The 26325-nt window shown below is 42.7% G+C and overlaps 2 protein-coding genes across 4 annotated transcripts in view; one reads left to right on the forward strand and one right to left on the reverse strand.

The window, feature by feature from the left end:
- Positions 1-8796: 8796 nt before the first annotated feature.
- On the forward strand, positions 8797-21586 carry LCTL (lactase like). The gene is made up of 14 exons (XM_039865245.1): positions 8797-8908; positions 9444-9583; positions 9968-10131; positions 10806-10893; positions 11176-11285; positions 12728-12856; positions 12957-13052; positions 14406-14460; positions 14558-14719; positions 17803-18077; positions 18586-18712; positions 18884-19083; positions 19975-20038; positions 21452-21586. Exons 2-14 carry the CDS (start codon positions 9466-9468, stop codon positions 21565-21567), a joined length of 1704 nt encoding a protein of 567 aa, XP_039721179.1. The 5' UTR covers positions 8797-8908; positions 9444-9465; the 3' UTR covers positions 21568-21586.
- ZWILCH (zwilch kinetochore protein) overlaps positions 19872-26325 on the reverse strand; it is a 30178-nt gene continuing 23724 nt past the window's right edge. For all 3 annotated transcript variants that reach the window (XM_039865237.1, XM_039865238.1, XM_039865239.1), the window contains exons 17-19: positions 25922-26034; positions 22783-22899; positions 19872-21706 (exon numbers count right to left, since the gene is read on the reverse strand). In XM_039865237.1, the coding sequence (XP_039721171.1) occupies positions 22811-22899; positions 25922-26034 (202 nt within the window). In that variant the 3' untranslated portion in view covers positions 19872-21706; positions 22783-22810. The remainder of the gene's footprint in view (positions 21707-22782; positions 22900-25921; positions 26035-26325) is intronic.

Below are 26325 nucleotides of genomic sequence, written 5' to 3' on the forward strand. Positions count from 1 at the left end.
GGCTTGATGAGGAGTAGGGGATCATGTAGAAATATGATGTCAGAGAATATGACTCAAGTGTAGTAAGCTGGGGGAAACATAGCAAGCCCTGCTTGTTTGGATTCTTCTTGGCATCCCTTTGTCTTCAGAGATAAGGATGCTGCTTTTCTCCTGGTATAGGGAGAACACCTCTCACAGGTTTATGACCCGATTCAGGAGAGAAGGGCAGGGGAAGATCAAAGTAAACTTCCAGCTTCTGCTGTTTTCTCATATCCCTTCAGTTGATTCACTGTGCCAAGGTGCCATATTTAGGGGCAGTATGTCTTGATCCCTATCAAGACCACTGAGGGCCATCTTAGAAACTGCCTACCACATAGCGTATGTGAAATGTTTATTGTCTTAAGTGAAATAAAGACAACAGGATGATCACTTCTGAGTAAGAATACAGTAGGGAAAAAATTATTAAAAACACATGTATACACCTAAAAAGCAAATGGGATCTGGATGATAAAACACTTTTACAAATTGGGTCTTTTGCTTTTCCACACTCGTATTCATTTATGCTTCCCCCGCCCCCAATCATTTATTCTTCAAATTTAAGTAACTACTTTTCTGGCCCTGGGGGCCAAGGGGTTGGGTAGGAAGGAGTTCAGGCCCCACCTTCCATCCTTGAGCCTGTGGAGCAATAGGAAGCTACAAATTCTGACACTGGGACAACCTCAGGGAATATATTCCAGGGAAATGCTAACCGCCTCTAATCTAATTACCTATTCCTGGGTTTATTTCAACTTGAGGAGTTAGCTTTGGGGTGATCCTGAGGGTAGCATTGCTTGGGGAGGAGTTGGTTGTAGAGGGGATGGCAAGGAGTAGAGAAAGTGAGAAAGTGACCCAGTAAGAAAGGGAAGCAGCTGACATAGTGGAAAAATACTTGAAAGTTGAAGTTTGGGCCTGCCAATCACTTGTGACTCATTCAGGCCTTAGTTTCCTCATTGATAGAATAGGATGAAAATAAATAAGATTGTCCTTCCTCATTCAATAGGATTAAATGAGATTGATTATGCACAGAAATACACTCTGTAAACTGTAAAGCTCTGGACCAGTGTTGGTTTCTTCAGGGGTTAACTAGAGCAAATATAACCCCCTCTTGCCACTGAGCTCCCAGCAGGAGTCCAGCCCTTCCCCAACCACCTGCAGGCAGGGGGCCGTGTTGGCTCCCACATCCTGAGTCACAGTTCCATTCTCATCTCTAACAGGTTATGTTGGTTAAATGCTGACGTTGAATACATTCAGTTAAAAACAATGAAGTTACCTCTAATGAAGGATGATTTCTCATCATCCATCAAAATCACAATTGATTGAGCTATTCCACTTTTAAGACGAGATATACATACACACAGAGATATGAAATTACATGTACTGGCATATTCATGGCAGCATTCTTTGTCAGAGCAAAGCATGGTTAAAAAAAAAAAATGTCCATCCACAGGGAACTGGTGAGGTCAATTATGGAACAACTATGCAATGGAATGCTGTGAAGTCATTAAAATTAATAAGGCAGCATTGGATGCACTGATCCAGAAAGATCTCCAACATATATTATAAAGTGACAAAAAGCAAATTGCCAAACAATATCACCTGTTTATCTCCACTAAGGTAGAAAATCAAACCAAACTACCTTATTTGTATGAAAATACTGAGGAAATGCAGAGAATGGCTCTGTCTGTGGTCGGAAGTGGCCATCTGGGGAAGGGAAGGTGGGGAGAGGGGATAAAGATGAGGGCCTTACCCTTTTTTATTCCAGATACCTCAGGAACAGTTGCCATTTCTTTTTCCTTTCTTTCTCCCTTTCTTCCTTCCTTTCCTTCCCTCCCCCAAAAACTGTTTGTGTCTGTTTTTGTTGAAGAGTCTGGAAGAATAACTTAAGACGATGCAGAGGTGTTCCTACCCATCCAGTGGCCTGAGCAGTGGGGCTTCAGTAGGGGACTGCTGAGCAGGCACAGGGGGCACCTGCACGCCTCCAGACCAGTCTGCGACCTCGGGTTGAGCAGCAGTAAATTGGGGAGCTGGAGAGGTCCATTCGCCTTGAAATTCCTCATCAGTCACAGCCCTTTAAGCAGCAGCCTGCTCTCCAGGATCTCTGTGGAAGTAGAGAATGGGGTGGCTTCCTGCGGGTGCTCATGGGAGATGGTGCTGCGCATGCGCAGAGCTTCCAGAGCCAGTATGCACCACCTCGGACCTGATTGGGAGTTTCCTTATTGTTTGGAGATGGCCATGTCCACCTAGCGCAGAGAAGAGTCTGTGTTATACAGAACGATGGTAGGCAGGTTAACATAAGATGACTCTGTGAGAGGCTGGTGGTCAGCCCAAGGATCAGTAACCACCAAAAGTCACGTCTCCGGGAAGGCTGCCTGGAGCTGATTAGAACAGGTCACAGGAGTAAAGCACTAGCAATAGAAGTGGCTCCAGGGCAGCAGCAAACTTCAGCACAGCCTCTGGCTGGTAATCCTGAAAGATATGACACTGACATCAGCCCGGTTTTCTATGGCATCTATAGCACAAGCTGCCAACAGAAGCTTCTCCCAGGTTCTCCTCAGATTTGTGATGTAAGTGTCCTCACTTTTCCTTTTGTGGATATGCTGTTCCATTTGGAAGTCGAAGCTGGTATCATCTAAGTGGGTTCCTGTTGCAAGAAATTTGAGGACATCCTTCTACTTCATTTTCAGGATCTCAGGGGCTCTAGTCACTGTGAAAGTTTCCCTTTAAGTTACAACAGGAAAGCAGAAAAATGCATTGTGGACGACTTCTCTGGGTAGCATGGAAAGGAGTCGCCAGTTTTTGTGATGTGAATATGTTCATATATTTTCTGTGTACCTTTTTAATTTTAAAATTTATATATTTTTAATTTTTAATATATTGTATATTTTAAATTTTATAGTTTTCTATAGTTGAATTTTATATAATTATACAAAATCTTTTACTGTCTTTAAAATTTTTAATTCTTAGCTATTATTTTAGGAAACTTCTGAGATCATCACCAGGCACTTATTCATTGAAATGAAGTCACTTCTCTGTAGAAAGACCCAAGCTCCCCTCTTCTTAGATGGCACCTCTTCCCAGGTGAGGTATCTATGTATCTCTGAGGTTTGTCAGACCAGAACCCAGAACCCCTCCCCCAGGCCTGCTCCCTACCCAGGGATGTTCCTGTGAGCTAGTTCTCACACCATCTGTGCAGGAATGAAGGCAAAAAAAAAAAAAAATTTTTTTTTTTTAAATCTTCATTCATTTCTTCCTTAAACGAATAATATTGTCCTGAGCAAAGCCACAGGGATTCAGTGGTGAATAACAGCAGACAAGATTAGAGTATAATGAGGACAAAATCTAATCAAACGCCTTCTAAATAAAAGTGAAATGAGGTCTCTGATGGATGCTCTGGAATTGAGACCCAGAGAATGTCCTGAGGAGAGAAAAGCTAAAGAGGCTTTTCCCCCTCATTTTCACTGAGACTCTCCCTGTCTCCCGACCCCACATCTTCATTCTTTCCACCTTTCATGAACCAGAACCTGAAGACATGGTGGGGTCTTCAGCAGCTGCCCCACGGACTCCCCACAAGTGGAGATGAAGGGGAAAAAGCAAAGCAGAACCCAGAAAATCACCAGCAGATGACTCAGACCAAGGAGCCCTGGTGGGGACATGCTGTCCAGAGGGACAGGCTGTTTCCAGACCTGTCACCACCATCATCTCTTGTTCACAGGTGCTGACCTCGGGCCATCCAAGGCCACAGTCTAACCACCATCTCCCCCCCAAACTCGGCCCTCAGAAGTCCTGGGCAGCAATGCCACTGCTAAGTGAGATCTTTTTGTTTGAAAGCAGTAGTCTCACTACCAATGCCAGTGTCTGGACCAAGAAAAGAATTCTTCGTGTGTGTGTGTGTGTACGCACGTGCGCACTGCATACTATACACACAGGTTCATACTCCCTGGATAGGGTGTCAATTAATTCCAGATTGACTGGAACAGCCTCACTTTTCACATATTTGGATACCACAAACCATTGAAATATCCTGGAAATTCCAATATGATTATTTATGTAGCACTCCTTCAGTCTCATTCCAAAGAAAAGGATTTGAGAACCAGCTTGCAAAGTTGTATACACTTCAGAGGATTTAAACAGACAAGGGAATTGGGGAGAAGGGAGAGTAAGATGATACACTGAAATGCATAACTCAAGTCCTGTGCATCTGCAGGAGGCAGGCCATGAATGTATCTTGAAATTTCCAAGCGGCTAGAGCTAAGAAGGAAACAAGATGGCATGGATTTCTGCCCTTGAGACCTGCAGGAATTTTCCTCAAAAATCCTCAGAAAGATGCAGAGTGACTCAGTTAGAAAGGAACAAATTCGTATTCCATATCTTAATAGTGGTTTGGTTACACAAATGACTGCATTTGCCAAAACTCACAGAATAGTACACTTAAGATTTGTGCATTTTACTGTCAGCAAACTTTACCTCAAAAAGAAAAGAATTATAAACAAATGTAGTTAAATGAGATACCTGCTAAAGTGTTTAGGGATGAAGTGAACTGACATTCACAGCTTACTTTGAAATGCATCCAAAAAAAAAAAATAAGATGAATTGCTAGGTGAAAGGAGGAATAGAGGGATGGACATGCGATAAAGCAAATGTAGTACAACAGAGTCTCAGTGGTGGGCATACAGTGTGGACCGTATGATTCTTTCAACTTGTCTGTGTGTGTGAACATTTTTATAATAAAAGGTTGGAGGCTCTGAGAAATGAGGTAGGCTTTGGAAGTTACCATCAACACTCAGAAGGTAAAAGCCCTCAGTTATGTTCACAGAGCCAGAGCTAGCAGCTGATTACCTGGGTATTTGGCCCATGGGCAGTGACTGGAGCTCTTGCATGAAGAGCTCTGGCCTCAGCAGGCACAGAGATGCCTGGCTCCTGCAGAGCCCTGCAGCACGGTGAAATTTTGGCATTTCTCAGACAGAGTACTCAGATCATGGAAACCCCTTGTCCAGCCATCAAGGAGCAGTTCCCCTCGGAAGCATTGTGCCTTGCCCAGAACACCCTTTTAAGAGGCAGAGTTGGATTTCAGCCTTGACAATACAATGGCGTTGATGACAAGGATTATTTATTAGGGCTTTTCTCTCTGCCAGCACCACATAAAGCATTTACATGTCACTTAATGTTTAAATAACCCTATAAAGCAGGTACTATCTTTGTTCCTATTTATATGTGAAAAATGACTCAGAAAAGTTCAGTAACTTGTATGTAACTCTCAGCTGGTAAAGGCTGAGCTGGGATCCAAAGTTCTTTTTGACTGCGGAGGCTTCGATCCTAACCCTGCCCTTTTCTGCTCCACGACCTGCTCTCTCTATCCCTTCCACTCTCTTTCCTAACCCCTACCCCAAAGGCCTGTCACAGACTTGTCTCTGCTCTGGCCTCAGAAGAAAGCTCAGGAGAAATTCTGATGCAGGCCCAGAATGTTTCTTACAAATCAAGCACCCGACTCCTGCCCCTGTGCTTCTGCTCCCCAGGAAGCTGCTCTGACCGGCTTCCTTGCCTACTGTAAAATCAAAACCTAGATACTTGAAAACAGCCTGCCACCTCTTTATTAGAATCTCAGAGCTAGGGAAGGCTTCAGACAGCTGATAGCCAGGCTCCTTAGCTTTTACAACAGAGGAAATGAAAGCCCAGAGAGAGGCAGTGGCTGGCCCAATGTCACACAGCACACCAGTACTGAGCCTTGTCTCTTGGGGTTTGTCCCTTTAGCCCAGGGCTGGGCAGAGCTGAATTGGGCTGCAGGGCTGTTGGGGTGGTGGTGTCAGGTGTTGGATGGGGCCTAGAGACTCCCCAGGGGATAGAAAGACTAGCTCTTAAGACCAAGGAAGAGAATTGCTGGGCCCTGCACTATTAACCGAGAGGACCTCGAAAGAATGACTCTCATTTCATAGATGGGGAGCCTCAGTTCCAGAGAGAGGAAATACCTGTCACTGGATCCTACAGCCAGTTCTTGGCTACATGGAAGCAGGAATCTGTTTCTTGAACCTCAGTGTCCTTCCCACGTTGCCCTTGAAATTGCCCTGAAGGATTTGGAGACACAGAACAAGATGGGGTGGTCTAGCCCAATGAATCCCTGAGCTGTACCTCCCACCACACCTCATGCCTGGGACCCATCAGTGCTCCCAGGACCCAAGACCAGACCTTTGGTTTTTACCAAGTCCCTTCTTAAATGTCACAGAGCTTGGGCTACAGCCTGGGCCCTGCAAGGGCGATTGGGAGAGGGGCCACCACCTCTGCAGCCCCTGGCAAGGAGGCAAGAGGAGGAACTTACAGGGACCCAAAAGCTAACCTTCCCCCAACACACCTGCTGTTTAGCCAGACCAGGCCTCCAGGGCTTCAGACCCCGCCCGAGGTTAGGGTCCTGTCCCAGTTGCTCCAGGCCTCAGTGCCCAAGCAGCATCTGAAAGGTATGTACATGGGAGAGGGAGTCTGTAGGGGGCTCACCCAGCTGTGAGGCCCACATCCTTCCAGCCAGAGCCAGGCTTAGAGCCACAGAAAGAGAGCAGGATCAAGCACTGGAGACTGGGTCCACAGACAGATCCCAGGCCGCCCTGGCCATGTCTGGCCAACCAGCAGAACCTCCAACACAAACACGGGGCCCCTGGCTCTGTGGGCATTTTTCAGAAATGACATCAGCTCTTAAAGTTTTATGTTTCTTGCCTACCTCAGCCCAGAGAGCAGAGTCCCCAGAGCCCATGAGTCTAGAGAGGCAGGTACCAGCTCCAGTGCAAATGGCACATCACTGACCTTGGACACTCTCAGTAGTCCACCCATAAGAGAGAGATCTCTGACGGTAGCTGTCCAGTGGTAGCTGCTCACTCTGAGGACACAGCCCTGCCTCCGCAGGACAGATGCAAGGGGAGAAAAGATCTCCAGGTACCCAAACATGCCTCGGAGCCTTTGCTTATGCTGTTTCCTCTATCTATTCCCTGCCTTACCTGCTCTACACCATCTAGCAAACACCTCTCTATCCTTCAAGTATCTAGTCTAGTGTCCCCTCCCCTGTGCAGCCAGCCCCATCTCCCAGATCCTCCACAGTATCCTGTCTATCCTTCCACTAGAGATCTGGTCACTCTGAACCATGTTTGGAGCCACCTTCCTTTCCCTTTCCCCTCTCCTTCCCCCATCGGACTAGAGTCCCTGGAGAGCACAGGCCAAGTCCTATTTCACTCTGGTTCCCAGGGCACTTGCTGGAGACTCGGGAAGTGTTTATGGAGGAAAGGATGGAGAGCAGACAATGGGGAGATAGCACTACTCAGCATCCTCCATCCTTTTACCAGGTATTTGCTGAGGGACCAGACCTGGCAACCACTGAGAAAGCGGTCATGCCTCATGAATGTGCCTGGGAAGCCTCAGAGTCTAGAGGGAGAGAGCCTTAGTCTCCTTCCCACAGGCTTTGCCAGTGAAAGCCCAAGGGAGTCATCCGCAGCCCCCAGCTGAGCCGCTGGGGTAGGGTCGGGGAGCCAGAGGGAAAGCAGTCTCTGCCTCTGTCCAGGTACCTGCTCCCAGGCCTCCCTCTGCAAATCTCTGGACAAGTGCTGGGGCGGCAAGCCATGGAGGAGTTCAAGTAGGAAATGGTGGAGGAGTTCAGGATGGTCCAGCAGTGGTGCCAGCCTCAGAGCAGGGCCACCTTCGGGCTGGTATGAAGTTCAAAGGGGCCACTTCTGTCTGCATAGCAGTACAAACTTGCCCTTGTTGGGGGCCCAGAAATCCACACCCTCCTTCCCCAACCAAGGCTGAAGCTGCTTCTGCCGCAGGAGGTGCTGGGAGGATTAAATAGATCAATATGTGAAAACACCTGGACTTCAGGAAGCACCCAGTAAATGTTAGCCATTTTTAGGATAATTACTGTGAGTGTTATTTAGATTCAACTCACATGACTGAGTGCCAACTCAGTGCTGGCTCTGGGAAAGGTGGGTGAGCAAGGCAGGCATGCCCCTTCCTCCCAGGCACCTACAGGTAGGCAGGGGGCACGCTTTAAAAAACAGGTGCCATGGATGTGCAGGGCTGGATGGGTAACCCCTAACCTGGTCCTGGAAGGCTTCCTGGAGGTGGTGCTGCTGCCCATGGAAGACCTGAAAGATGAATAGAAAGAAATTAATCACTACAAAGGGATAAACCCTTCCCAGTTGAGAGAGCTACAGTGAGGGCTCAGCTAAAGGCAAGAAGGATGCGGGTTCAGTGAGGTGAAGGTAGCTGCAGGAGAGGAAGGGGCATAGGTAGAGGTCACTGCAGTGAAGGAAACCCTGGTGGGGAATCTGGACAATGAGGGTGAGGAGGAGATGCTGAGCCTCCAGGGAGGGTGTGTTACAACAGGCAGTCCTGGTTGAATGAGTGAGTGAAGGAATAAATGAGGGGTCTACAGAGAGGAGGGTGAGGTGGAAAAATCAACTTTCCCTTCTACAGTGAATTCTCTCCGGCAGCAGGGAGGGGTAGACACAGAGACAGATGCCCACATATGCTGATGCCCACCCTTCCACCCTCACCTTAAGCTTACCCGACTAAGGTGTGGCACACACATCAGGCCCCTACAAAGGGCCAGGGGGACTGGATCACTGCCCCTCTGCCTTGGGAGGGGGCTGACTGCATGCCCGAGGCCCGGGGCTAAGCTGCTGGGCTGCTGACTCAGGCCCCACAGGCCAACTCAGCATTCCTGCCTGCCCCACTGAATGGGGCTATTGAAGCTCTTTTTAGATCTAGGTTAGGCCACAGACCACGCCTCCAACCGAGAGCCTTCGCTGGGCTGTGGGCTCTGCTCTCAGGGAGCAGCACAAGCCCTGGGGGTCAGTCTGAGAGCCCTCTGGCCACCAGCTGCTGCTCTGCCAGTGTCTGGGACTGAGGACAATCCTAGGTAAGCTGGCTAGGCAGCTAGTGGGAGGGAATCACCCTGACCCTCAGGACTGGGGGTCCCCAGCTTGGGGAGGAGTCTGTCTCTCTACACATACCACAGTGTGTAGGTGGGGGTGCTTCAGGAACCCTGTGGTTGTCCTGTGTCCCCCATCAGACTGGAGCTTCCCTAAGGCAGAAGTCATTTCCCTATTAGATTGAGGCCTCTCACAAAATATGGGCTGGGTCTCTCCCAACACACAAAGGCTGGGAGTGGTTCGGAGCCTTTCCCATCAGACTTGGAGCTCCCCAAGCCCAGCGTTCATCTCCTTCTTAGTGTTTTACACAGGAATCGTAGCTTGTCCCCATCCTTAGCCTCTGCTGGTGGGTCCCAGCGTCTAGACCCATGGACCAGCTGCCCCCAGTAGAGCCAATGCTTCTCTAAATAAAGCACCCCCACCTCGTCCCATCCTCCGCTCCTCCTGGCCTTGCCCCAAGCTGTGATCAGGCCCCCCAGCCCTGGCCGTGTGGGCCTGTACCTGTTAGGTGTACTTTTCCAGGAATGGGGGAGGGCCGGGTGCCATGAAGTCAGTCTCGGCTGTCACCCTTTGGTGGGTGCTACTGCTGGTATCCAGGCTGGGAGCCACCAGGAAAGGGTCCCCAGAAGAGGCCTCCTTCTACTACGGAACCTTCCCACTTGGTATGTCCATTCTTCTGTTTGTCCGTCTGTCAGCTTGCGCACCTTGACTGGCTCGCCAAGGAGTCAGTGTTTTAGCTTCTGGACAGGTAGAATGTGGAATATAATTCTATATAGTTGTCATAAAATAAAAGAAGTTCCTAACAGATTTTTTTAAAGTTATTTTACGGTTAGTATGTTAATCAGAGCTAACTGTGCAAAAAAAAAAATGTTTTTAATGTATTATGTCTTCACCCATGCTGCCACACATGCTCCCACTCCTAGGGAGACAGGGACAGGCTACTGGGGAGGGGACTGCCCTGTGGCCCAGGAGGCACAGACTATAGTCCCGAGGCTGGGTGGGAAGTGGGAGGGCCCAGAGCTCAGCTTGGGGGTCTCTGCTTGCAGGCTTCTCTTGGGGTGTGGGCAGCTCTGCCTTCCAGACAGAGGGTGCCTGGGACCAGGATGGGAAAGGGCCCAGCATCTGGGATGCCTTCACGCACAGCGGGAAGGGGAAGGTGCTTGGGGGTGAGACAGCAGATGTGGCGTGTGATGGCTACTACAAGGTCCAGGTAAGTGAAGGACGTGTGTGTGTTTGAGCACTCACCTCGCTGAGTGGTGGGCAGCGATATACTGGGGGAAGCCCAGGTGACAATGTCAATCCCGTGCTCTGCTAAACACTCCCACCGAAGGATGCGGGGTCAGTGGGGACTGGGGACTGGAGACTGGGGGTGTGTGCAGGCTGTGGGAAGGTAGATATAGGAAGAAAGGAAAGCAGGGGCCCACTTGAGCCAGGACCTTGGTCCAGGTGGTGGGACCAAGGGGCAATGTCATGGTTCCAGAGCCTATAGGCCACAGTAGCCTGAACCCCAGGTCCCTGCAAGTGAATTGACCCCCCGTGGAGTGAGGCCAGCTCATCCTCAATCCCTCTGCTCAGTACCCACTTTCTTCTCTGGATTGACTTCTTGGGGGATTTACTCCCAAGTTTATTAGAAACACCCAGATGGAGTTCTCAAAGTGCCCCCGCCCCCGTATCCTGCATTTTATTTGACTCTTGGCACATCACCAGGAGGAAGCCGGGGCAGGTGGTATTGCACCTATTGTATAAATGAGGAAACAGCTGCTTCCTCACTCACTAGGGGTATAGACAGGAGTGAGCCTTGGCCTGGGGGACCCCAGTGTGACCCCTATCTGCCTACCCCAGGGTCCCCAGTGACCCTGCCTGCCTCCCGCCCTGTCTGCACAGGAAGACATCATTCTGCTGAAGGAGCTGCATGTGAACCATTACCGATTCTCCCTGTCTTGGCCCCGGCTCTTACCCACTGGTGTACGAGGTGAGCTAGGGCAGCCCCTCCCCAATACAAGTGTGACCCTTTTGGCCACGTTGGCTTTGCAGGGACAACAGAGTCCTGCAGAGAGAGGCCACAGACATGGTATTTTCTGGCAGCAGCTCTCACAGGCTCTGCAGGTAGCTGGGCTCCCAGGAGCACCTAGAGCACCTCTCTGAGACCCAGGTGCTGGTGGCCTGAGGTGCCTTCAGTTCTTCTGAATGCTGCATTTCAGAAGGCCAAGGCCATGGTCCTTTCTTGTCAAGTCACCTTTCATCTTACCTTCAGCTGACCAAGTGAATGAGAAGGGAATCAAGTTCTACAGCGACTTCATCGATGCCCTTCTGAAGAACAACATCACCCCCATCGTGACCTTGCACCACTGGGATCTCCCGCAGGTGAGGGCTGTGCAGGCTCAGAGGCCCATGGGGGACTCAGCAGGAGGGAGGCTGATCTGGGGACCTGGGGTAGCTAAAATGAGGGCAAAGACTGGGGTCCGGACTGAAAGGTGGGTTGGAGTAAAGAAGAAATCTGACTCACCCACGGCAGGGAGATCATGCTATTTTAACCGACATTTGTAATAAGTGATAAGTGCGAATTTTGAGGTTTTCTAAAACATGTGCCCTAAAAACGAGACATCAAACTATAAAGAAAGAAACATCTCTTGAGTAAAATCTGATGACATGGCATAATTAACAAGGTTGTTTAGCCTTTTTTTCCAGTTTGTTTGAGCCAGCACCATACGTGCTCATGTATGAGCCACACCTCTTCCCCAAGCAATTTCCATTAAGTCCCAATATGCTTAAGAACATCACTATTCAAGTGACTTATTCATTCATCAAGGCCCCATGGGGATCATGGCCTAACCAGGACAGGAGCTGTGTATGTAACTCTGTGACACAGGGTGGCAGGAAGGAGGTGAGAGGCTAGAGACATGGCTACAGGGAGCTGCTAGGAAGATGGAGTCCTACCAGCACTTTGAAGGGGTGGGGCAAGAGGTGAAAGGAGGGGATCTTCTAGTTGGAGGGAGCATGGCAAGGAGGCAGGGAGGGGCTGGGCAAGTGATTCAGTTAGAATTTGGGGAGTAGGCAGCAGGGGAAGGAGATTGGACAAGTAGCTTGGAAGGCTTCAGCTGCTAAGGTGACTGGGGTTTGTTCTGTGGTAAGGGGAGTCACCAGAGGCCTCTAAAACCAGGGCTGAGGCCATAGAGCAGGCTTTAGGGAGATGAACTGGAAACTTCCTCCCAGGTTCTTCCTTGGTTAACTACTTTCACTAACCTAACCCTTGAGCATCCTCTCAAACCCACCAAGGAGAGCTTGGTAGGTAACATTGATGGAATGGTGAATCTTGAGAAATACACCTTTTGGCAGATGCCTTTGGGTCGGGGAGAGCCCTCTGCTGAAGAAAGCAGAACCCACTCTCATTTCTGGGAGGTTTCTGACATCTACACGGCCCCCAAAATCCTAATCAGAGCTTCCATGCCCAGTATCATACTTTATTTCTTCGAAACTTATTTTCAAGATTTTTTCCCCATTATTGAACCTCTTTCCCTTAGCAAATTTTTTTAAATGTTCCATCTATCAAATTCCTCCATCTTGTCTGTATAAGGTATGTCACACAGCTCATCTCCACATTTATGTTGTTTCACGGTTCATCACTGCCACCGTCTTCAAGTCTTAATGCCCAAGACCCTGCGTCTTTGCTCGCCTTTCCTCTAAACATCCTCTGTAGCCGTAATCACCCATGTTTTTCCCACAAACTTGGCCAACTGGCTCCAAAGGTCTTTTCTGAATACGGACACTTGGGGCACCTGCTTCTCTCTCCACTTGTCTGTTTGCAGCTGCTCCAGGTCAAGTATGGCGGGTGGCAGAATGTGAGCATGACCAAGTACTTCAGTGATTACGCCAATATGTGCTTTGAGGCCTTTGGGGACCGGGTGAAGCACTGGGTCACTTTCAGTGATCCTCGGGTAAGCAAGGCCCTTCTCCAGTGGGGAAACCCACTTCCCAGACTGGAGCATACCCTGCCACTTCTCATGGTCCTGTGGTCCCCACTTGCCATCCATGTAGACAATGGTCGAAAAAGGCTATGAGACCGGCCACCACGCACCAGGCCTGAAGCTCCACGGCATGGGCCTGTACAAGGCGGCACACCACATCATTAAGGTGAAGTGGGTCCTTCTGGGAGGGAAGGCTGGGTTTAATGTGGAGGGATAAGCCTCAGTGTCAACTCGGCCTGCCCCAGGTCCGAGACTGAGCTCAGTCCTCTGCCATTCTACCTCAAAACCAGCATATTCCATAGCACTTTTGCACTGTCCGCTTCCCTTCCATGAGGATTGATGCGGGTGTCTTGTCATGCAGTGCTCTGCTGGACACTGCAACTAAGACAATATGGTGGCTGCTGTCTAGAGCTTGCAATCTAGCCAAGGGATGGAGCACATACATGTGAAAACTTGTCACCTGTAGGTCTAAACTGTCTTGTGTGGAATGGTGACAAGAGGAGGGGGCATGACAGTGAACTAGGGCTAAAATCCTCAGTGAATGAGATGTAGCTGGAGGTTGGTGCAGGACAGCAGTAAGAAGGGGTTAGGAGTGCTCATCTGACACCATGGACTTCAAGAGACCTGGGTTTTTGAAGGAAGAGAAACAGTTTGGAGGCAGCAATAAAGAGCAAGGCAGACACTTCCGTAAGGTATGGGCGTGAGAAAAAAAATGGCCTGTGCCAGAAGAAGTGGCAGTAGAGGTGGTCTTAAGGGGCAGCCAAGCTCAGTTAGGGCACGAAAGTGAAGGAGACATTCAAAGATGATGGTGACTCACCAAGAGTTACAGGCCTACCGGAAAGGCTTGAGAAGGGAGGGAGAGAATTGGGTCACATTATAGGACACACACATATGAGGGTATGGGTGATGATGACTGGAGGACGGGAGTAGGAGACATCACAGAAGGCCTCGACAAACTCTGAGCAGAAGGTGGAGAATCTGATCAAGCAAGAAGGCAAGGGGTCACTGGGGGACATACCAAACCCTCACATTCATGTTAGGAAGAGAACTTTTGAAATTTGGCTTATGACTTAGTAAACTGAATATTTTAAGAGCAGAGCTCTGAAGACATCAGTGGATCACTGGGAGAGAATAGAGAGAGAAGGCAGGTCGGCACATTTTGAATTCCATTTCTTGAGATTTTTCCAGATGCTTGGTATTTTCCTAACTTCCTGAGCTCATTATGGGAAAAGTACTATGTAATTGCTGTAGAAGACAATCAAGAATACAAGAAACTTTAGAAGAAATCTTAGAAATAGGAAATAGCACAAAGCGGTACTTTATGTGTGTATGCCACATTTAGACCAATTTTCCTCTATCGTACAAAGAAAGTAAGTGCCCCTGGAGGTCAAGGCTGGATTCATGAATGTGACAGGACTTCAACTGGATCTCTAGAGTTAGGAAGGAAAGGCCACCTCAGACGGAAGGTGAGGAGAGAAGTGGATAGGGCAGGCATCTCCGCTGATCTTTCCTCTTTCAGGCCCATGCCCAAGCCTGGCATTCTTACAACAGCACATGGCGCAGCAAGCAGAAAGGTGAGCTTTACCGCCACACATGTACTAAGAACAAACGAGTGCCCAGAGGAGCGATGTCATTTCTACCTGCCACCCCTTTTCTTTCTTTTCTTGTAAGGGCTGGTGGGGATTTCATTAAACTGCGATTGGGGGGAACCCATGGACATTAGTAACCCCAAGGACATAGAAGCAGCTGAGCGATACCTACAATTCTGCCTGGGCTGGTTTGCCAACCCCATTTATGCTGGTGACTACCCCCAAGTCATGAAGGAGCGTATCGGTGAGCCAAGCCCCATTTTTAAACTCCAGATGCCACAGCAACAGTATTGAACTCAAGTGAAATGACCCAAAGGCAGGGATGGAAGAACACACTGGGCTTGGGTGAGGCACTCAAGGGGATAATCCAGCCCCCAAGGAATCAGGAACCGGTCATTTGAATTGGGGTAGGGCTGTTGAGGGGGAACACTCAGACCCCTAGACATGGAAATTGAGTTCAGAACCCAGGAGAAAAATTTAGCAGGTCTCTGGGCTGCTTGCTCTTGTCTTCTGCTGTCCTGTCTCCTCCACCCACTCCACTCCATTTTAACTGCAGTGAAGTGGGAGAGAGAAGTCAAAGACACAGCCATAGGCAGTGTCAGTTCTATCGCTGGTTTCATTTGAGAAATACTTTCCAAGCTGTTTTCCAGTGTCAGAGAAGAGCTCACAAGATTGTTTCAGTCTGGATGCTGTTTAGTGCTATATAACAGAAAACTACAACTAAAATCTCTTGGAAAGTAGGGAATTTATCATCTCACTTGAGTCCAGAAAAAGATAATCAGCCTTCGGGGATGTTTTTGAGGACCCAGGCTCATTCCATCTTTCCACTCAGGCACTTTTAGCTAGACCATCACTACTCCCTATGGTCACAAGACAGCTGCAGCAGCTCTAGGCATCACATCTTTACACATCAACACCCACTCAGAGGCAGAAAAAAGGAAATAACTCTGTCATATCTGTTTTTAAGAACAAGAAAAATCTTCCCAGAAAACAGCTTTCACCTGAAGCTGCCTTCCTTTTGTGCCTAAGGGACAGAACTGTCACTTGCCCTGGAATGCCCTAGACCATTAGGACTAGGTTCTCAAAGGCTGGGGAGGAACCAGGACTCATACAAAAGAGACATCCCCTTGGAAGAGGGTGAGGAAGAGGCATGAAAGAAGACAGTATGGGACTACTAGGCAGGCAACCAGCAGTGTCTGGCTTTAGGAATCTAAATGTATTATTTGTGTTTAGATGTACCAGCATGCACTCTACTAATAAAGAGACAAGGATCACATTGAAATAGGTTACAGTCTCACACAACAAGGCTACCTTGGATGTTTGACTAAGAGAGACTGTCAACATTTCAAAACTTTCTCTTTTTAAAGCACCATTTATCAGACTTATCTAGAATAGTAGCAGCAACTTCTGATTCCAACTCTGCCACTAGTGAGTGACTGGACAAGGTGCTTCATCTCTTTGGATGTTAGTCTTATCATCTGAATATGAAGAATTAGACAAAATAACCTCTAACAATCTTTTGGCAATAACCAGTTCTGTGACACTCAAAATATTGAGAACGATTTCCTCAAGATGTACAAGGAGAAAACCCTCATGACCAGACAGTGCCCGTGTTCCTGCAGGCCCATCTCTTCATTCACATAGTACATTCACTCTCTCAGGACCCTCAGAGGCCGTTGCAGGAGGCAGAACAGGATTGCACTAAAAAAGCCAAAGTGATTGGTTGTCACAGAGCAGTTCTTGGGCTTAAGCCAATCAACTTCACTCCCAGACCTCACCAACTTTGTGATAACTAAAGTGGAAACTGGCTGAATTTTCCCTTTGTACAATGTGGAAAGAAGGATCCTCCGAGGAGTTAATATTTTCTTTAGTAGTGAAAGCATTTGCTTGAAATCTTGTTCACAAATTACTTCCAGGCATCTCAAGCATCTTTTTATTCACTATAAATATATGTATGAAAGTAATTCTAGACCAGTGCTGACCAACAGAACTTTCGGTGATGACTGAAATGCTATATATGATGTGCATGTGTATTTGTATATATACACATATATAGATATGACATATATGGATATACATTATATCTGTGATGTCCAATATGATAGCCTGTAGCCATTTGTGTCTATTTAAATTAAAAGCTTAAAGAAATAAAAATTCAGTCCTTCGAGATGACTAAATTAAAGATGCAGTTACCTTAGCCATATTCCAATAGCCACATGTGGTGAGTGGCTATATATTAGGAATAGTACAGTGACAATAACTTGCAATTTTTCTCAAGTTACTAAATATAAAATGGTAATATTTTAAAGGTATTTAATAATACAAACTTTTCACTCATTTAATCTAAACCAATAGCCTCTGTGTAAACATTTTTATGGTTATATTTTTATCAACTCACAAAATGTTACTTTATTTAAAACTTTTTTTCTGCATAGATTATAGAAAAGGACATGCACATTGCAAACTTTGAAAGTGAAAAGTGAAAAGTCAGGCTTCTGACCCTCCTCCTCCCCACTGCTCCCATCCTCCCCAGGAGGAAGCACACTTCTGGACATGGATTGTCCACATGTGAGCAGAAACACTGCTGCTAGGTGGTACCTGTTATTATATGCAACACTCTGCATCTTTGTTCCACTTAAACGTGTATCTTGGCATTCTTTTCATGTTGGTGTGCAAAGTGCTGCTCATTCATTCTAATGGCTGCATAGTGTTGCACTGATGGATATCCCATCATTTTTTAACCAGTCTCTCCTGATAGACATCTAGATCGTTTCTAACCTTTTGCTATTCAATCTACAATGAATATCCTTGTATATACATTCTTTCGCATGTGTAACATGTAGGATAAACAGATTTAGAACTGGTCAGGGAAAGGACATATACGTTTACAATTTTGAAAGCGAGGACAAAATTTCCCAACAACCAGCTTACACTTACAACAGTGCATAGATGTGACCATATCATTCCCCCACTCACTGGGCTTCTTGTTCCCTTCCCAGGGGCAACCAAAATACCCAATTTTGATAGAAGGAATAATATAGGAATCCAATTCTACTTTTTTCCAGATGGCTATATATTTGTCCACATACCACTTCCTGAATAATCTGTGAAAGTATTACTTTTAAGCAATGTAACCTTTTAAATTTGGGATAGTACTCAAATGTCAACATTCCAGTTTAAAAAGCTCAGGTTACACTTTCCATACAAATGAATCCCAAAGCCCAGCATTTGGATAACAGGTTATATGTCAACATGCTTAATCATCATGGTACATAAAATGATTGCAAAAGTAAAACTTTGTTAAATTCGATTTTTCTCTCTTAATAGGAAGAAAGAGCGCAGAGCAAGGCTTGGACTTGTCACGGTTACCAGTGTTCACACTCCAGGAAAAGAGCTACATTAAAGGCACATCTGATTTCTTGGGATTAGGTCATTTTACGACTCGGTACATCACAGAAAGGAACTATCCCTCCCGCCAGGGTCCCAGCTACCAGAATGATCGTGACTTAGTAGAACTGGTTGACCCAAACTGGCCTGATCTGGGGTCTAAGTGGCTATATTCTGTGCCATGGGGATTTAGAAGACTCCTCAACTTTGCTAAGGTAATTGTCACATTGAGCTATTTAAAAGGCATTTTTTGACCTGAATTCATGGTCTTAGAGCTTAAGCACAGGTGCTTACATTTTAAAGTTAATAAAACAAAATAAAAAGTTACTCATACTCCAGAAGCTACCAGATATAGACCTAACAGACTAATGCCTACTATGAATAACCATTTCAATGTATACAACTAGAGCTAAAAGCCTTATCCCACATTTTGTTATTTTGCTGCCCTTTTCATCTGAAATGGAATATGTGGGAAAGAACGAGACCTGAAATACATTTTCTCTACAATGATGCTAATTTGTTAACAAAACATATTCTTTCATATGAATTTGCCTCTTACTTACATGCCTATCTAAATAAACGTGCAAACTGGCATCTACTAAACACTTCTAGACACTCAATTAGAATATAGAAGGCTTGGCCTTGTATGCCAATATGTGCCTCAGACTCAGAAACCCACCTGTAAGTTGGAATTTTTAAGATATTTGTTACTATGACTTCCAGACTCAATATGGCGATCCTCTCATATATGTGATGGAAAATGGAGCATCTCAAAAATTACACTGTACTCAATTATGTGATGAGTGGAGAATTCAATACCTTAAAGGATATATAAATGAAATGCTAAAAGGTAAGATAAAAACCAAGACTGTCTTCATGAATTTTTCTAACTTGGACAAAATTTGATAATATGCATGATTGACTAAAACTTGTTTCTAAATCTCATAAAACATTTATCTTCACAATATTATTTTTCCAAGTAAATAAAATATATTAAATATGCCAAAAAATGTCTTTGCAGCTATAAAAGATGGTGCTAATATAAAAGGGTATACTTCCTGGTCTCTGTTGGATAAGTTTGAATGGGAGAAAGGATACTCAGATAGATATGGATTCTACTACGTCGAATTTAACAACAGAAATAAGCCACGCTACCCAAAGGCTTCAGTTCAATATTATAAGAAGATTATCACTGCCAATGGGTTTCCCAGTCCAAGAGAGGTAGGACTAATTATCCATGTTACTCATTCTGGATTTTAGAAGAGCTAGGCAGCTAGGGTGTAGTTTGGCAAGAACCTGTCCTCTTTCCACCCTGAAAGAAGACAGGGGTATGTGGGAGCATGGTCCTTTGTGTCTTCTCCCAATTTGTACAACCTCTTTGCTTATTTGCTTAGAATAGGGTAAACACACATTAAAATTCAATCCCAACATGCAGAATATTAAGGGCAGACAAGGGTTATGCAGGAGTCCTGTTTGCTTTAGGTTATAATAGAGACTTTTAGTTAAGTATTATTCTAAATGTTGTATCTTATCACAAATACTGCCTATTCTTCAACATATATGAAAAGTTAAGTAAATCAAATATATAATGACCATATAATTTTCATTTCTTTTCCCATCAAATGGCAGAGTCACACAAATGCACTGGTTCCCAAATGAGCTTAAAAAATAATCAAACTTAATAATCCTTTAAAACCTACCAAACATTTTCAATGACTTACACATTTTTCTATCAGCTCTCTATATTGCTGCGCCTAATGGCAGGGAATACAAATTGTATTTGGAGTGTATTAATAAAAATAATTTTTAAAAATAAATCTCACTTGTTTACCAACATTCTTTTAGAGTGAGCCCAGTGGGACTATACATGGAAGCAGTGACTGTTAGCTATCAGGCATTCACAAGTTTTGCATTACTAGAAAAACACTAGATTATAAACTCCTCAAGAATACTGTTTTTTGACCCCCTCATAATGATGCACATTGGTGTTCAATAAACATTAACTAAGCTACAAGCATATTAAATTTTTTTATTCCACATTATGCCAAAAATAACTTCAACAGCAAAAAATTAGTATAAGACAACATTACTCATCAAGTGGCTTTTTATTAGGTGGAAAGTTGGTACTACCAAGCCTTGGAAACTTGCTCTATCAATAACCAGATGCTTGCTGCAGGTGAGTATATTTTTAATTCTTCCCTTTGATAATTAAACCACATAATTATATAATGACATTATCAAAGTCTCAAAATGTTGATCTACCCTAAGTCAATCTTCCAAAACCACAATTAAAAATGGCTTTTTCTTCACTTTGAAGCAATGTCAAGTTTCTATCTTATAAGCATTTTAAATATTTTAAAAACCTTCCAGAAAAAAAATTATTTTATCCACTCTAGATTTATTCTTTCTGATTCATACTGTAAACTTATAAATCTACTATTTTATTATAGTGGGCTTTGTGAAAGGTAGAAAAAATTCAACTATTATATCAAATGGAATGAAAAAAAAAACGGTCAAAGAAAACTTCAGATATTATATTTATCCAGGAAGTAATTGTTAAACACTATTAGCCCGGGGGTGTTTTAAGCCCTAGGGATATAGCAATGAACAAAACAAAGTCCCTGACCTCATAGAAGGCATCATTTCTTATGCAATAGGATCTAAAATGCTACAATGTAGAATAACAAAGATGCAATTATACATCAAGAAATGCCAACGGCATATCATTTGTTTCTGTGAATTTTGTCTTTCTCTAGAAGGACAATCAGAGAAATATGCTTCTTGTTTTAACAAAGTCATCTTTAATGTGGTATCAGAGGTGGAAAGTGCTAGACCAAATCCTATCAATTCAGCTATTTTTATAGGCCAATATACCACTGTGCCCATTCCCCTGTCCCATCTAAATAACCACTAAGGATGTACATTCCATTAAACTAAAATAAAATGCATTTTATCATGTAGAAACATGATAGAGAATTTATTACTAAGCCTATGAACTCCATGAGAGCAGGGCCTGTGTCTTATTTCTGTTGATAACCATTATGTCTGACACAAAACCTAAAAGTGGGTATTACATCAATGTCCACTACTTTATTCATGTACATGGTATATGCTTAACATTTAACTCTTTAAGACTCTTACCGAACTATGTTAAGAACTACCATACAAAATTTCAATATAGAAATTCCTATATCTATTAAGATATACAATAACATCTTTGAAAGGTTGGAAATGTTTCCCACGGATTTTTCTTTCACAAATCCCCCCAGTGAAAATTATAGAAACCATGGAATATAGCTGCTAATATTGTGAGATTAATTATGGTAAGCATTAATTTACATGTAGATTTTATTACAGTAGCTGTGTCAGGCATTTCTTTATCCCATATTTTCTGAAGTATTTTCCAAAGCCCTCACATAATTTTTTATAACATTTAATTCATCAGGTCCTCTTTTACAGAAAATGAGAATTAGAAAGTGTAAAGCCATTTCCCAAGTTTCTTCAATACAGTTAAAACTTTCAGGATGAAGCTAGACTCGTTAAAATGATCACATTCCCATTTGTGGTGGTGTTCTCTCTCCCATTTCAGAGCCTTTGCTAAGTCACATGCAGATGGCGACGGAGATCATGGTACCTACGGTCTGCACCCTCTGTGTACTAATCGTTGCGGTTCTCCTAATGCTTCTCCTGCGGAGCCAGAACTGATACAGGGTTACTACCATTCTGCAGCTTCATCTTTCAGAGAGAATCTTCCAGATATTCCTCTTCTTTCTGCTTCAAAGGTTTACATACATTTTTGTTTTCAGGCTCTGTAATAATTTCTTTTTTCTTTTGGGGGTTTATGCTGGGATGTAAGAATTAGAAAATAAAAACAAACATTTAATAAATAAAATAAAAATCACCTGTTATCTCACCCCTCTCAGTCAAAGTTAATATTCTGCTATATATTATGCATATAGTTTCATTTTGCAAAAAAGGATCATACTGTACAAACTGTCTTATGACTTGATTTTTTTCATTTTAAAATCTATCCAGAAACATTACTTTAATGTAGAAATGAATGCCATCTCAGCGATCTCCTACACATGATAGTTAAAGCTAATCATCTGTAGATAACAATTCTTTCAGGTTGTAAATTTTATTAGGTAACCAGGGAATAGCATTAGGTGAATACCAAGCAAATGAGCACATAACACTTTTCTGAATTCATTTCACTCTGAGAAAAATCTTGAATATTATATATTTAATTTATATATCTTTTCTGTAACTAGATATTTTGTTTTTAAAATAAGTGTTCATTTTATTCTTAACTATACTAAAATTAACTAATCTCCATTTATTTGGGAACAAAACGGCTTAAGATGGAATAATGTCAGGTGTTTTACTCATCTGATTCTATTTAATATTTTTGAAACACAAAAATAGTAAAGATAGTAGAAAATGCTACTCCATTAATCCTTTTGGTTAATCTTATTTCAGATTAAACATTTTAAAATGATATTTACATTGGGGGCTTAGTCCTACAATTGGGCTGGGGTAAAATTGCTTTTAACAAACCTTTGCTTTCAATGTCACATTGATATGCCTGTTTATGGTTTTTCTCTTCCATAAACGTTTTTGAAATCAAACTCTCTTTCTACTCTCTATCCAGATTTAAAGTACAAAGATATTACTACTCAGAAAAAAAGTTTTTGTTTCTCTGGTTTTATGATTAAACTGACCTATTAAGTTGACTACAGAAGGTAGAAAGGAAATTAAAGACTTGCACTGCTCAGTAACATCTGGTGAGCCTTTTATGTGATTACTGATAAATAATCCATATTCCCAATGTATTAAGTCGGCATTTATAGAAAGAACTAAAACTTAAGGTACTTAACACATTACAAAACATTCGAAGAGAACAAAAAATGAACATACTACCTGATAGAGGACCCCCCTTCAGCATATATCACTTGAAATGCACCTGGCTGCAGGTAACCATGTTAGTAAAGGATATCCTTTCTTCCAGGCTACTGTTTAATGTTAATTCAGAAAAATCTGTAACCAGAAAGATAGTGAGATCAGAATTGCTTACACCCTGATGGCTTTTCTACCATCTGTACTGCTGAATTTTACCATAATTGAGAGGTAGTCTGAATGATTATGTGTCTTCTACTTTAAGAGAATTTGTTAGACAAAAATCAGCAAGGATGATTCCTTTAAATAGTAAACCCTCTTGGCACATTGAAAACATGACTAAACAAACTAAACAAACTAAAATATAAAGCAGATTTTTTTAAAAAATTAAATATTTTAAATTTGGAAACCTACGGCTTTATTTTTTTGTGCCTCATCCACTATGGTTAACAATCATCTTTTTTTCAATCTTAATATATATTTCAGAAAACATTATCTCCTTAGGATTTTCAGTCTTAGGGCTAGACATATATACACTTTTTTTTCTCCTGATGACTGTTGTATTTCAAAATAAATGGTACAATTAACATTTAGATGAAACTATATCCACTTCTTTGTGGGCCAACATTTTGGTTTCCATATTCCCACCATTATCAACAATCATTTGTTGAACAACCACTGGGTGAGCAGCACTCTACTGGATATTGTTTTTCTTCCCTATGAACCCCAAATCATTATTCTTTCTTCCCAAAGCAGACAAAGGTATACTTTTCTCTCTTAAGTCTTCCTGCTTTTGATATCAACTGTTTTACTTAAGAGTGTCATACCATAGATATTCTGAAAAAACTAGTATTTGACCAAAGCTCGGGCAATGAAATAGTCTAATTTCTTAAACGTATATATTTAGCCAAAAAAAGAAAAAAGAAAAACCACATTATTGGGCTCTAATATTTACAACCAGGGCTTTGCATGAATACAAATGAGGTCCTCCTTGAACAGTGGGTCTTGCTTTGGGCCAAAAGTCACTGAAAAATTTCTAGACAAAACACACAAAGAATATATGATGGGTAGAAAAGGTTATAAAATTCAAGGCAAAATTGAGTGTGTTTCTAAGCGTACAAATATACAATTTCATAAAAATTCTTTATTGTTATAAAAGGAGTCATTGGATCAATGCATCAATAAATTGTTTTAACTCTAACATTCAAAATCACTTTCACTCTTTTTGAAGCAAACTGAATTAAAAAGACTGAAAGATATGTTCAGTATATTTCACTTATTCCGCATCATTGGAAAAAGGTGTTTAATCTTGCATGAATTTCCTCAAAGGCGAGGTTTAATCTTTATGTAATAAAATTCTAAAACAGCATTTTTCAAAAATGTATCACATATGTTCATGTCTTTAAAACTTTCTTTTAATCATAAAATACATGTCTTTAAAAAAAAACACTTGAAACAACATATGTGGATAAAATAAAATGTTTAAGCTGATGGTTCTTAACCTTAGTTGCACAATGGAATGACCTAGAGAATTTAAACATTACTGATGTCCAGGCTCTACTTTCAGAGATTCTGATTTACTTTATGTGGGTATTAGAACTTTAAAAGCTTCCCAGATGATTCTAATATTCAGCCAAAGCTGAAAACCACTCATGCCCTCACCATTCTATACCTTGGGAATTTGGTTGTATCCTTCCTGACCTTTTTCTCCATGTTTTTTTCCCAATATTTTGCTGCTGTAAACAATACAGCAATTAATAACCTTGTTCATAGGTCTTTTTGTACATCTGGTTATATGTGTGGAATAAATTCCTCTTAATGAAACTGCTGGGTCAAAAAACATATTCTTATAAAATTTTGGTGGATATCATTCTCCACAGAAGCTGTACAACTTTACATTCCAACCAGCAATGGGTGAGGTTGACTGCCTGTTGTCCATGTCCTTGCCAGCACTGTGACATCAAACTTTTTGAACTTTGCTAAACTGACAGGTGAAAGATAATAAAAAACATAACATTTAACATAAATTTGCATTTTTCTTCTTGTAGGTGGGTAGGTATTTTAAGATGACATTTGAATTTCCTTTCTGGTAAACTATTCATATTAACTGATCATTTTTCTATTGAGTTATTAGTATTTTTCTTACTGATTTGAAATTTCTTTACTAGGGAATATAGCCCCTTTTCCGAACTTGAGCTGCAAATTTCTTTTCCTAGCTTATTATATATCTGTTGTTTTGCCTCTGGTATTTTTTGCCATACAGAAAATTTTCTATTTTTATATAGTTGATTTTCAATCTTTTAGAGCTTCCATGTTTTGTATCACACTTAGAAAAGACAGCATGATTTTAACTGATGATTCTCAGGAAAATTCTTTCGGTTTCTTTAGGACTTAAACAGTTCAGTTATATGAATAGAGAAGTTTCCATTCTAGTTGAGAGAAGTTTCACCATGCCTGAATAAAAATATATTTGGGGTAGAAGGATAAACATTTTCCGGAAATAATTTTGCAAAGTATCAATCATTTAAATAAGACAATATATTTGTATTCCCAGCAGTGGTTAACTACAGGCTTTTGAAATCTTCTTGCATTCTCTCTTATAACCAACAGATTTTATTTTAGATAATCCTTGCAATATTTGAATGCAGCCATTTAAGACCTACACAAATAAAAGACGACAGCACCATACAATCCACATACGTGAAGATAACAGTTTTATAGGTGCTTACTGAAGGAGGAAGACTTGGTGGACCAGCTAATTACATCAGGGACTGAAAGACATTCTTTGACTAATGTGAACCATCTTTGATAGAATACTAGAAATCTCAACCCTTATTCCAGACACAGAGAAGACATTAGAACAAAAATATCATCACTATTTTAAACAGTGTACAGAAATGTAAAGTATGGCATTTTAATTTTATAGCCTATTTTTATTCCTATGTCCCTATCACTTCGTCTCTTTTAAAAAAAGTTCTTCTATCTAGGATAATGAAAAAAAAAAGCACCCCTTCAAGATTTTTTTCAGAATAAATGTTCTACATCTAGAATTCAGGAAAATTATTTAAAATTGAACTCAAGAGCTATTATAATGATCTCTATCAATAAAACTTTGTTTATTTTCATTTTCAATTTACCTAAATAGATTAAAAACCATATTTACCAGGTTTGTGGCAATTCAGATGGTCTACAGGTGGACTGTCACTCAGTTGCCAAATTGTTTTCACCTTCTTTTGACCACTATTTATTTCCACTCTCCATTTCTGTGGCTTCTCACTAAGAAAAAACATCGAAGGAAAAAAAAACAAGTTATTTCCTTTCTTCCTTTATAGTCATTTAATGACTATAGTCCTTATGTGATAAGCACTAAGGAAGAAGAGATGAACAGGTCACAATTCTAAATTTTGGATTTTAGAGTTCGACCTACACAGGACACTGAAATTGGGGAGTCATATCTAATAGGCATTTATAAACATGGGTCTGAAGCTCAGGAGAAGCTGAAGAGATGGGTTATAAATTATAATTAGCCCAGAGGAATTGAAGCCTTGAGTATGAATGCGATCACCC

The sequence above is a fragment of the Pteropus medius genome, unplaced genomic scaffold, assembly GCF_902729225.1.
Source record: "Pteropus medius unplaced genomic scaffold, Ma_sr-lr_union100, whole genome shotgun sequence".
Lineage (NCBI taxonomy): Eukaryota > Metazoa > Chordata > Mammalia > Chiroptera > Pteropodidae > Pteropus > Pteropus medius.

Bases quoted from the DNA above. Each gene is read 5' to 3' on its own strand.
- LCTL (XM_039865245.1), top strand. From the start codon at position 9,466: ATGAAGTCAGTCTCGGCTGTCACCCTTTGGTGGGTGCTACTGCTGGTA. The intron at 13,053-14,405 runs GTGAAGTGGGTC...TTCCTCTTTCAG, and splicing joins CGGCACACCACATCATTAAG to GCCCATGCCCAAGCCTGGCA. The intron at 14,720-17,802 runs GTGAGCCAAGCC...CTCTCTTAATAG, and splicing joins AGTCATGAAGGAGCGTATCG to GAAGAAAGAGCGCAGAGCAA.